Source organism: Hyaena hyaena, unplaced genomic scaffold (assembly GCF_003009895.1).
Source record: "Hyaena hyaena isolate Hyena2069 unplaced genomic scaffold, ASM300989v1 scaffold_925, whole genome shotgun sequence".
NCBI lineage: Eukaryota > Metazoa > Chordata > Mammalia > Carnivora > Hyaenidae > Hyaena > Hyaena hyaena.
Genome location: NW_024081555.1, coordinates 638,496 through 649,996, shown reverse-complemented (window position 1 = coordinate 649,996; position 11,501 = coordinate 638,496). Strand labels below are relative to the sequence as shown.

General features: G+C 61.7%; 2 protein-coding genes across 9 annotated transcripts in view; one reads left to right on the top strand and one right to left on the bottom strand.

Moving 5' to 3' along the window:
• The first annotated feature begins 1,285 nt into the window (after positions 1–1,285).
• On the top strand, positions 1,286–8,907 carry ATXN7L3 (ataxin 7 like 3). 4 transcript variants are annotated; one of them, XM_039220889.1, is made up of 13 exons: positions 1,286–1,491; positions 2,853–2,963; positions 3,259–3,391; positions 3,602–3,773; positions 3,963–4,060; positions 4,246–4,268; positions 4,575–4,641; positions 4,793–4,878; positions 5,187–5,255; positions 5,528–5,571; positions 5,810–5,881; positions 5,975–6,132; positions 6,246–8,907. In XM_039220889.1, the coding sequence occupies exons 2-13, from the start codon at positions 2,913–2,915 to the stop codon at positions 6,392–6,394; spliced, it is 1,122 nt and encodes a 373-aa protein (XP_039076820.1). In that variant the 5' UTR covers positions 1,286–1,491; positions 2,853–2,912; the 3' UTR covers positions 6,395–8,907. The 4 variants fall into 4 exon arrangements, with proteins under 4 accessions (XP_039076820.1, XP_039076821.1, XP_039076822.1 ...); XM_039220890.1 differs by having other exon boundaries at positions 1,287–1,491; positions 4,596–4,641; XM_039220891.1 differs by having other exon boundaries at positions 1,288–1,491; positions 4,850–4,878.
• Positions 8,908–8,969: 62 nt separating this feature from the next.
• Positions 8,970–11,501, bottom strand: part of TMUB2 (transmembrane and ubiquitin like domain containing 2) — a 4,418-nt gene continuing 1,886 nt past the window's right edge. For all 5 annotated transcript variants that reach the window (XM_039220895.1, XM_039220897.1, XM_039220896.1 and 2 more), the window contains 2 exons: positions 10,500–11,057; positions 8,970–10,254 (listed from right to left, as the gene is read on the bottom strand). In XM_039220895.1, coding sequence (XP_039076826.1) covers positions 9,888–10,254; positions 10,500–11,032 — 900 coding nt within the window. In that variant the 5' untranslated portion in view covers positions 11,033–11,057 and the 3' untranslated portion in view covers positions 8,970–9,887. The remainder of the gene's footprint in view (positions 10,255–10,499; positions 11,058–11,501) is intronic.

The window sequence follows — 11,501 nt, the reverse complement described above, 5'->3', positions numbered from 1 at the left end:
TCCAGACCTAGAGAATGATCGAGACAGAAGCGCTAGTCTGGATGTCGGAGGGGCTAGGATTCCGTCCAGAAGATAATGAGGGGCTGTGAGAGAGCGCGGATACGGGCACACCCCAGGAGAGTAGCACTGGGCCGGCGGAAGGGTCTGGCTAGAGCCCGGCAGGCTGTCTGAGAGGTGGGGGTCCAGCGTGGGTTCCGGAAGCAGGAAAGGCGAGCAGGTGTGGGATCTAAATTAGGCTGAGGGCGGGGAGGGCGCTCCGCTCAGAAGGGCACAGCTCGGCCTCCGCTCTCGGTGGAGGACCCTCATCTCGGGCGTTTGTTGGCTTTCAGGCCTGGAGTGGGCTGAGACCCGCCCAGAAACAGGGGAACGGAGGCTCAGACGAGCCCCTTTGGCTCCATAGGTTTTTCTGCCCTGAGGTGCTCACAGAGCCCCACTTCAACTCCGGCCTCTTCAGAGAAGTGGCTGAACGCTTCGGGGTAAATGCCGGAGTGGGGACGCCGGGGGACGGCGCGGGGCGGGGGGGTGGGGGGGGGAAAGAGCCGGGAGCCCCGAGGGAAGGGCGGGGGAGCCTGGGCCGGAAGGCGTCCCAGGCTCGGCTGGGAGCCGGCGCTCTCTTTCGACGCCACCCGCTGCCCCCGCCCCGGAGCCGGCCGGGACGGCACAACGTCTCCGCCCCCAGCGCACCGCGCACCTCACCTTGAACGTCGCTCCACCCACCGCCATCCTATTGGGCTGACAGGACCTAGGCGAGACGGCGATTGGCCGAGGTGGCTCCCGAAAGCCCCGCCCATCTCCCCGCCCCCGTCCCCGTCCGCCGGTACTTTGGACGGCGGCGTGGCGCCCCTCCTCCCCGCCCGGTCCCCGCCCCCTGGAGCAAATGCTGCCGAGCTGCGGCCGCGGGGCAGATGCACGCGCTCGGGCCCTTCTAGCAGGCGCGAGCAGTCGCTGGGCGCGCGAAAGCGAAAGAAGGAAGAGGAAGGGAGGGCGGGGGCGGGGTGTTGAAGAGGGGCGGGAGGAGGAAGAGGAGGAGGTTGGAGCGCGCTCGCGCTTGGCCTCGCGCCCGCGCGGAGGGAGGGGGAGAGGGGCGCGCGCGCGCACGCTCGCGTTCTCGCTCGCTCCATCCATCCATCCTCCGGTCGCGGCACGCGCGCGCGCTCCGGGCTCGCGCCGCACCCCCCGCCCGGGAGAGGCGGGCTGGAGTGGGGGGCGGGGGGAGGGGCGCGCGGACGGCGCGCGGACTGCGCGCGGGCGGGGTGAGGTGAGGAGGAGGAGGCGGCGACGGGACGAGAAGGGAGGGGAAGGGGCCATGGCCGCCCGGTGAGGCGGCGAGGCGGGGGGGCGGCCCGACCCCCCGGCCCCGGGCCCTGGGCCCCGGGGAGAGGCGAGGACGGACCGACGGACATGGGGCTCCGGAGCAGCCGCCGCCGCCGCCGCCGCCGGAGGACGCGGCCCTGAGAGGCCGCCGGGCCCCGGCGCGGCCCCCCGGGCGGGGTGAGTACGGGACGGAGACGGGGACGGGGGAGGGGCCTGCGGGGGGCGGGGGGCGGGGCCCGAGGCGGGGCTTGGGCCCCCTCCCCCCAGGTCTGGGTCAGCGCCCCTTCCCCTCCCCCCGGGCCGACGCGGAAACGCCCGGCTTCCCCCGGCTTCCCGGCCCGACCGGGGCCCCCAGCTCTCCCCCTGTCTGGGTCCCCCCTGGGCGGGGCAGGGCCGGCCGGGGAGGGGGCGCGGGGCCTTTGTTAGGGAGCCAGGCCCCAGCCCCCGGGACAATAGAGACACCCTCCCGGACTCCTCTCCCCGGCCGGCTGGGGCCGTCGGCGGGCGGGGAAGGAGAGGGGCCGGGACGCGTCCCACTCTGCCCACTCTCTAGGGGTCGGCCTGTCCCGGACCGGCGCCGGCCTCGGGCGGCTCGGCTCTCCTCCCCCCAGTCGGTATGATGCAGCAGCAGTGCCGCAGGGACGGGGGAAGAGCCGAGGCCCGGCCTCCTACCCTCCCCAGTGCCCCTGGCTCATTTGTCAGTCCCCACCCCACTCTAGGCCGGCAGCTCCTTAAACTCGTACCCACCGTTCGGAGGGGCCCCGGACTGTGGGCGCTGTTTCTGAATCCTTTGGTGGGGATTCCTGGACTTCGGGGCTCTTGGAGAGACTTCCGGGCTGGTCCTGAGGGAGGGAGGGTGGTTATCTAAAAGAAGAGCAGGTGAGGGGAGTGCCCACTCCGGGCCTGCCATCCCAGCCGGGCTCTCCCCCCCCTTCTTGCTCATGGGGGCTAGAAATGCTCCTTCAGCTCTAGGTTTCCGTGGGCTCTGCTCCCCTTCTGTGGTCACAGACTTATTTCAAGGGAAGACCCAGTGGGGTGAAGGTTGTAGGGTTCTAGAGCCATTCCTACTTCTGGTAGCAGTACCCCCCCAAGTGGACATCCTGGCTGAAAGCAGAGGTGACTCTGAGGAGAGCCTAGGGAAAGGGGGGGGGTGTATTTAGGAGTCTGTGCAGTTCTTTGCCACACCCTGTGGGTTTGCTTTGAGGCCTTAGAGTTCCTTCTCCTCCCCCTGCTGCATTGCACCATGGGTATCGAAGAGGGGTTTGAGTTTGGGGGACCTGGGTCGAGCTGCTGCCTCCTATAGACCCAGACTCTGACCGGCAGCAGAGTCTGGGGCCTGACTTCGGTCCTGGGAAAGACTAGGCCGCCCTTGGGTTTCAGGCCCTGCAGGACCATCCAGACTTAGTGAGCCTCGGCCTTGGGGAGGGCTATATCCTGATGCCAGGATTCAGCTCTGGGCAGTGAGGTGCAGAGGGGAGGTGGCAGTCCTCAGAGGTGCCTCGGACTCACACCAGCACCCCCCACCCCCGTGTGTACAGCCGTGTTGCCGCCCGCTGTGCTATGAGCAGTCAGAGCGCCGTCTCCACAAGAGTTTACAAATGAAAATGGAGGAAATGTCTTTGTCTGGCCTGGATAACAGCAAACTAGAGGTGAGGGCTCCCCCACGTGTGCCTCTAGTTCTTTTTCTCGATGTCTCTACGTCGCTGTATCTGGCATTCACACCAAAGAGGAATTTGGGTAGTCAGCCTGGTTCCTTAAAGGGAATAGCCAGCCCGAAAGGTCCAAGGATCCGGAAGAAGAAAAGGACGCGAAGTCGAGATGGGGAAAATGGCAAAGCAAGCATGATTTTTGGCCAGGGCGGATTGGCAGACTTGGTTGGTGAGAGCTGCGCTCAGTCCAGGGGCTGGGGCTCTCCCGACCGTCGCTGTTCTCCCCTGGGCCCAGGCCATCGCTCAGGAGATATACGCGGACCTGGTCGAGGATTCTTGCTTGGGATTCTGCTTTGAGGTACACCGGGCTGTCAAGTGTGGCTACTTCTTCCTGGACGACACGGACCCTGATAGCATGAAGGATTTTGGTGAGCTTCAGGGTTGAAGGAGAGCAGTCCAGCCCTGCCCTGGGGGTGCTTGGAGGTGCCTTCTCTGGAAATCGAGCCAGAAGTGGTGCCTGGAGCTCCTGCGAGCTTCGAGCTTCGGCAGGGGGGTTCACGAGGCCATGGGGCCGTGGGCGGGAGCGCGAGGGGAGGGTCCCCTGCCCACCCTGATCGCCACGCCTCTCCTGTCCCCAGAGATCGTGGACCAGCCGGGGTTGGACATCTTTGGACAGGTTTTCAACCAGTGGAAGAGCAAGGAGTGTGTTTGCCCCAATTGCAGCCGCAGCATTGCCGCCTCCCGCTTTGCCCCACATCTGGAGAAGTGCCTGGGAATGGGCCGGAACAGCAGCCGGATCGCCAACCGCCGGTGAGGGCCTCTCCCGCTGCCGGATCCCAAGCCCCGCGTCTTTTGTACCCTGCGTGGCGTGGCGAAGGCCCTCGGGGGTGGTGGGGCACAGGCCCCGGCTGCTCCGCTGTACCTCTGAAGCCGGGAGGGGCGGGGGGCGGGGGCGAGAGGTGGCCAGCTCGACGTGTCCTCTTTCCCTCCCGTCGGCAGGATTGCCAATAGCAACAATATGAACAAGTCGGAGAGCGACCAGGAGGATAACGATGACATCAATGACAACGACTGGTCCTATGGCTCAGAGAAGAAAGGTGTTCGGGGGTCGGGGGAAACTTGGGGGAGGGCGGGGGGAGGTGGGCAAGTGGGAATTGGGAGTGTGGTGGTCGCAAGTTTTCATCTCAAATGAGAGGAGAGCGTAGCTTTGTACTTTTCTGAAGGGGTCCTCAGATCGGGAACTGAAAGCGACCCTGTTCTTTGTCCTTTTTGCCCCCCACAGCCAAGAAGAGAAAATCAGACAAGGTGAGAGCCGGGGCAAGCATGAGGGAAATTTGGGCGAAGGACAGATACCCGCCCCTTTGGGCAGGGCGTCCTCGGGTATCTTGGCTCAAGTCTGAGGTCATTGGGTGCCTCTCTGGGTTTCGGGCCGAGGGTGTCTGCGGTGGGCAGGGGGGCAGCAGAGGCCCTGGGGGGCGGGGGAGGAGGGAATCGGGGTAGATGGGCCTCTTACTGGGGAGGAAGAGTAGCAATTTGAGGATGTTTCTTTGTCAAATCTTTTTTCCTTCCCTGGGTTCTCGGCTCCCCCTTATCGTTACCCTTTCCCCAAAGCTATGGTATCTCCCATTCCAGAACCCCAATTCCCCTCGAAGATCCAAGTCTTTAAAACACAAAAATGGTAAGTGGGTCTTGAGCAACAGGAGTGATTCTAGCTGTGTCTTCCGGGACTCCTTGCCGGAGGGCGGGGGTGGGGGGCTTAGGGGCCAGGGGTATCGAGGGAGGGCCTGTGATCCTTCTGTCACCCCCACTTCCTCTCTGGTTATTTTCAGGGTTCTCTGTCTGTACCTCTGCATCAAACACCCTTCCCCTTCTTTTTTCTTCTTCAGGGGAACTTAGCAATTCGGATCCTTTTAAGGTGAGTAGGTGCTGCCCCTCTCAGGTTCTCTCTCGTTTTCCTTGTTGGGAGTTGGGGGCAGGGACTTGGACAGGTGGGGTCAGGATGCTGACGGCCCGGAGCACTAGATGGGGTAGCTAGGTCTTGTATATTTACGGCCTTGCTGGGTCCCAGCCCCTCCCCGGTGGGCACGTGGGATGGGAAGAGTCACTGGAACACGGCTGGGCAGGCCCATGTAGAGAAGGATGAGAGGGACGGGTCCCCAGCCCCACTGTCCCCTCCCCCCTGGGCTGCCCCTTCTCTGACCTGTACCTTTGGTTCTTGCCCAGTATAACAACTCAACTGGGATCAGCTACGAGACCCTGGGGCCGGAGGAGCTGCGTAGCCTGCTCACCACGGTGAGAGACCCGGGAAGGGAGGGCCCTTGGGAGTGGGCCAGAGCCACAGGCAGCACTCGCGTCCCTGGAGGGAGGCTGGTGACCAGGCAGGGCCATGTAGCTCACTCTCTCTGCAGTTAGGTTTCCTGGCCAGCGGGGGTCTGGGACAGTCTGCTCTGGACACCCCGGGACCATTTCTGCTTGTGCAGTCTAGTGTTTGTACAGAGGAGAATATCTAGTGCCTAGAGTGGGCTCTCCTCCGCCCCTCCTTTCAGCTTCTATTCCTCTTCCAGCAATGCGGGGTGATTTCTGAACACACCAAGAAGATGTGCACAAGGTGAGCTCGGAACCTAGAAGGGGGGCGGGGGAGCCCTCCTGCACACCCATCCTGGGCATGGCGTGGGAGTGCCCATGGACTTCAGCAGTGGGTCTCCCCTTCTTCCCCTCCCTCCTCCAGCGGTCAGGCCTTCGGCCACAATCTGGGGGCTCTCTGTTTATCCCCGCCCCCCTGTCTGTCCGTTCCTCCCGCCCTTCCTGCCTGGTCAGGAGAGTCTGATGAATTCTGCCCTTGCCAGGTCCCTGCGCTGCCCCCAGCACACAGATGAGCAGCGGCGAGCCGTGCGGATTTACTTCCTTGGGCCCTCAGCGTAAGCGACCCTTCGCGAGGGGTGGTGGGTTGTGAGAGATGGAGACTGGGACCAGTATCCCTCAAGCCCTTCTTCGGCCCCTCCCCTTTCCAGCGTCCTTCCAGAGGTCGAGAGTTCCCTGGATAACGACAGCTTTGACATGACTGACAGCCAGGCCCTGATCAGCCGGCTTCAGTGGGACGGCTCCTCTGATCTCTCACCCTCTGATTCAGGCTCCTCCAAGACGAGTGAGAATCAGGGTTGGGGTCTAGGTAGGTGACACATCTGGGCCCTCCCCCGGGCGCTCTGCTGAAGCCGAGGGTGCGGGGACACCTGTGTTCTCCTGACCCAGCCCAACCCTCCTTCCTCGGGCCTTTCTTTTCAGGTACCAACAGCTCCGAGTCACGGAAAACCAAGAAAAAGAAATCCCATCTGAGCCTGGTAGGGACTGCCTCCGGCCTAGGCTCCAACAAGAAGAAGAAGCCAAAGCCACCGGCACCCCCGACGCCCAGCATCTACGATGACATCAACTGACTTGGGTGCAAGGGATAGCCTTTGGCTGAGCAGAGCCCTCTCTCCCAACCCCCACCCAGGTGGCAAAGCCTGGCAAATGGACGGCTGCTGGGGGTTTGGGCTTGGGAAGCTTGGTGGGCCAGGCAAGCAGAGGATCCAGTCCTGCGCCCCTGGGGGGTGTCAGGGTCCTCTGCGAGGGAGCGCGACCCCTTGGCGTGCAGGACTCAGACCTGGACATGTTATGCCTCGGACATAAGTTTGGTGGGGAGGCGGTTTTCCTATTTATTCTGTGAGTTACTGGATGTCCAGCTAGGCCAGGGGCCTGACCTGGGCACTGTGCCAGGGCACTGCCTGCCCCCCCCACCCCAGGAACTGGACTAAGCCCTGCCGAGGGGCCTCGTGGCTTACCCGGGAGGCTGTGGGTTGGAAGCTGAGCCTGGAGGGGGCCTCCCCCAGCCGCCCTCGGCAATGTGAATGGGTCCGGTGCTTGGAGCTGAGGGGCAGGGCTGGGCGTGTCCTGTCTGCGCGCAGAGTCCTAGCAAATGCCCCCAGTCCCAGGGGTAGGCAGGCACGGCAAGCTGTCTGCTGAGGTGGGTGTCCGGAACTGCCACCGCCTCCCCTGCCCCTCACAGGGGCAGCCCTTTCCCCTCAGTCCCCACGGGCCTCCTTGGCAGCAGGAGCTGTCCTTTTGTTGTTGGGTGCCAGGAAAGGGCCTCCAGCCTCTACAGCTTCAAGGGGTGGGCAAGGGGAGGGTAGGAAGAGGGAGCTGTGTATCAAAAGACTCCCCCCCCTACCTTTCCTCCCTGACCCAGGGCTGGTGAGGAGTGGGGCCCCAAGGTAAGAGGGAACGGTGCTGCTTTATTTGAAATGTTTTCTTACCTCATTCCCTGCCCCAGGAAGGGGCCCAGCCTCACCCTCCTGGGGTGGCCCCATGTTCCTCCCGCCTACCCTGCCCCACTGCCCTAGCAGGGCAGCCCGAGTTCCCAACTGCTGCTTGCTGACCCCCCTCTTTCACCTTGACCAGCTTCAGTTCCTCTCTCGATGCTCCTGCCTCCGAAGCCTGCCCTGTGTCCCCTTCTTTAGCCTCTTTTAAGTTATTTATTCTGTACTTGTGGTTTGGGGCTCTGAGGAAAATCCTGATCTTTTACCTCCCCCCCTCCCCCCTTGCTAGGAGTGGGGTGGGAAGAGGCTAGTCTCCGTGCGCTGGGTCGTCAGTGGAGGGGGAAGGGATGTCATGCCCTTCTGTGGGACTGCCCTGCCAGCACGGCCACCTGCCTGGTCTGCGTCCTGAAGAGATCTGCCATCCCACGTCCGTGTGGGCGCCATCACTCCCAGGAGCCGAGCTGGAGGACTGCAGTCTGGGCCGGCGCAGAGCTGACTGATGACACGGGCGCGGAGTTGACCCTGAGCTGTGTTGTCCGGCGCTTGCTGGATGTGTCCCCCGCCCTCTTCCCAGGAGGAGCCATCCCACATTTGGGTAGCTAGTACCCAGGACTGGTTGGACTGATTTGGGTTAGGGACCCTAGAGGGTTAAGGGAACAACAAGAGATAGGGCTGCAGTCCCGTCTGGAACCCCAATCCCCTCCCCCCCCCACCGCCCCCTGGGGTGGTTCTGATCGTGGCTGACGCCTGGTTACAAATTGGTTTTTAACCCAAGAATTGTGATTATTTTTTAAAAAGCCAAAACACGTTTTGGCAGGAGTTAGAATAAATCCTGGGGCCTGGGCTCCTCTGTTCTCGACCCTCCATAGCCTTCTCCCTCAAGGGGAAGCCAGAAGGGAAGGAGGATTTCAGCCAGCCTCCAGCCTGCTCCCAAATGAAGTCTTGGGAGTGGGTTGAAGGTGAAGGGAGGAAGGCCACGGACCATTCTCCCTTCTGAGAGAGCTGCTGCTCAGGCCCTACCGTACGTACCCTTTCCCCTCTGGCCTCTCCCTTTCCCCCTTCTGGTTGGAGGAGGGAGAAGTGGGAAGTAGTTTGGGAACTGGTTTGTCCACATCCACTTCCCCATTGTTCCTTGGCCCGCCCTCAGGGCAGAGCCCCCTGCCCAAGCTGGGTAAGAGATGGGCTTGGTCCAGCAGGGACCCTGAGGGAGCAAACCCTTTCCTTCCGGGGAGAGTGTGCCCCCCCCTACCATGTAGTTGAACAGGGGCTAGGAGCTCCCCACTCCCCTCCCTCTAACAGCAGGCTGTGTGGGTTTCAATTCCCATCCTTCCCACCCCGGCTAGGTGTCGTCCACCCTGTATCCTATCATGTGTCTGAGTGTGTGTGGGGGGGGTTCTGTACTAATTTCCATGGCCGGTGGCTTTTCCTTCCATGCATCACTCCCCCCCGCATGCCCAGGGGCCACCCGCCTGGCATTACCGCATGCTGGGGTCATTGGGGGAGGGGGGTGGGGCTCACGCTGTCCTGTGGTCTTGAGATTTTTATTTTTGCATATGTAATCCATCCTGTACAGGTAGCTAACTTTGTAAACGCTGTGTATTTCCCTTGCCCCCATGGCTGCTGGTGTAAATAAACTGCATCTCCCGTTGGTAGCCCAGCCTATCCACCCTCATTACCATGTCGATGGGGACAGAGCAAAGCCATTCTCTTAATGTCACAGAAGGAGGCTCCACAGCCACAAAATGGAACTTTATTTAGTCACAGACACTGACCCTCCATCCACGAGCCCCAGAGGCAAGGGCCTGGGCCCAGGGCTCCGTACCCGGAGCTCGCCCTTGGAGCTGGGCAGGGTAGGACACTGGCCGAGGGCCAGAGCGGTCTCTTGCTTACAGCCTTAGGCCTAGGGTAGCAGCAGCTGTGGCTTGGCCTCTCCCAATGCTGGGGGCTTGGCTTCGTGCCCCAATCCCCTTCCTGACTGAGCTCTATAAAGGACTATTAAAAAAAAAATACAAGCAAAGTGCTTTGAAAAGAGGGGAGAACACTGGAAACTATCCAGAACACAGAGAACACCCTATTCCTGCTACAGGGGTGGAGGGAGAAGGTAGAGGCAGCTAGGTGCCTAGAGGGGAAGCAGACACAACCTTCATTCCTGCTGTGTGACTTTAGTCCCAAAAGATGAATATTCCCTTAAGAAACAGAAAAAGACTCCAGGCTCCCTACAGAAGTATGCTGGGGCCATGCTGAGCCGCCCTGGCAGGCGGCCCTGGGTTCCGAGGAGCAGACATGCAGGACAATGGAAAGAGCTAGGGCCACGGCTGGGAGGGAACCCTCGGGGCCCAGGCTGCCCACCGAGCTAGACCACCAGCCCGGCTCTGAATTCCAGGACCCTAAAAGTGAAAGAAGATGACATCCTCGTTTCCTACCTGAGTTGTGCTTGCACAGAGGGGATGTCTGTCGGTACTGTCGTGGACGTGAAGGGGAGGCCCTGTACCTGCCTCCCAAATCCTGAGGAGGAGGACCCACCGCATCCTTTCCACCCCTCCCTCCCAAGCCCTTGGGCCCAGCTCTGGCCAGGGAAGGGGGGAGGCCATAAAGGAGAAAGACCATGCCTTTCATTTTTCTCCCTATGTCCTTATCGTCCATACATCCCAAATACTAGGAAGCTGAAAAAGACCGTGACCCCCACCAGGGAGACCGTGGCAGGTGCCGTGAAGAACTGGCGGTAGTTGATACGGAAGTACCAGACCACACCCAACAGCACCACAAACACAGGCACCATGAGGCTGCCCACACTGACGCCAAGGCTGGGGGGCTCAGCAGCCGAGGAGGGGGCCAGGGATGCTGAGGGGCCTGGAACAGCTGACCCTGGGGGGGAGCGGTGGCAGTGAATCACACAGTTGTCGGTAATGTTCAGCGAACGCAGCGTGCGGGCCGGATCCTGCAGCAGACGGCCCTGGTAGATCAGTTTCATCTGGCTCTCTTGCCCAGGGAAGTATTTACTGTACGGAGGGGAGAGGCGGAAGGAAACACAGAAGGCGAGGAATGAGAAGGCAAACAGGCCTAGACCAACAGAGCAGGGCAATGAGGGAAAAACCGAAAGGTGAGTTTCTAGGAAGTATCCCAGACAATCCTAGCGGGGGCCGGACGGACCCGACACATCCCTGTGGAGCCCAGCCTCCTCCCAGGTGACCAAGGGCCCGAGGGCGCGGGGTCCAAGCAGCCGCCCACCCTCCAGTCCACTCACCTCTTCAGGGCACCCACGGTGTCCTCCGGCCTGGCCACAGCCAGCTCCTCGGTGTCATTGAGGAATTTGAGCCGCACGTTGATGAGGCCAGGGCTGGGAGGGAGGCAGCTGCTGTCCTCAGATCTCAGGGGGGCCTCTGGACCGCTGCTTTCCAGGCCCGCTGGTCTCTTGGTCAGGCCTTGGATGTCGAGCAGATGCTCAAGGCTCGGCTCAGTACCACCCCCAGCTCCAGGCTCCCCTGAGGAATCTCCCCCACCTTCGCCGGCCTCTTCAGCCTTCTCTTCGCCACCCTCTGATGCATGGGGAAGTTCGGTTGGCTCGGGGGGGCCTTGGCCTGCTACTAGGTGGTCCACATGTCCCAGGTGGAGAACGGATGTGTCGCCAGCTGACACAATGGTGCCCAGGTTCCCGCTGTCTGCTACGTAGGTAGAGAGCCAAGCTAGGACCAAGGCTAGAATCAGCACCACCACGCCGGCCACCACAGTCACCTCATTACCCACCCCCTCAATGAGGGTGACATCAGAGAGCTCCATGGCCTGGCTGCTGGCTGGGTCGACACTGCAGGAACAAAGAGGGACAGCATAAGCAGGGCACGTGGGGTGGCAATCAGGTCCCGAGTCTGTTTACGTTTTAACTGATCCAGCCCAGAAAGAAAAATGGGAGTTTGGTTCCCCACAGAAGGGGGAACAAACCGGGGCGCCTGGGTGGCTTAGTCGGTTAAGCGTCCGACTTTCGCTTGGGTCATGATCTCGCGGTTCGTGGGTTCGAGCCCCGCGTCGGGCTCTGTGCTGACTGCCGGCTCGGAGCCTGGAGCCTGTTTCAGTCTGTGACTCCCTCTCTCTCTGACCCTCCCCTGCTCATGCTGTCTCTCTCTCTCCTAGAAATAAATAAAACATTTAAAAAAAAAAAAAAGAAGGGGGAACAAACCTTCCTGCCTCGAGCCCCAACCTAAAGCTAAGGACTCACCTTTGGCCTCCACTGTGAAACACAAGCTTTTGGGTC

Coding starts and splice junctions, on each gene's coding strand:
- ATXN7L3 (XM_039220889.1), top strand. CDS start 2,913: ATGAAAATGGAGGAAATGTCTTTGTCTGGCCTGGATAACAGCAAACTA. Junction 3,774..3,962: donor AGCCGGATCGCCAACCGCCG/GTGAGGGCCTCT, acceptor TCCCGTCGGCAG/GATTGCCAATAGCAACAATA. Junction 5,882..5,974: donor TACTTCCTTGGGCCCTCAGC/GTAAGCGACCCT, acceptor TCCCCTTTCCAG/CGTCCTTCCAGAGGTCGAGA.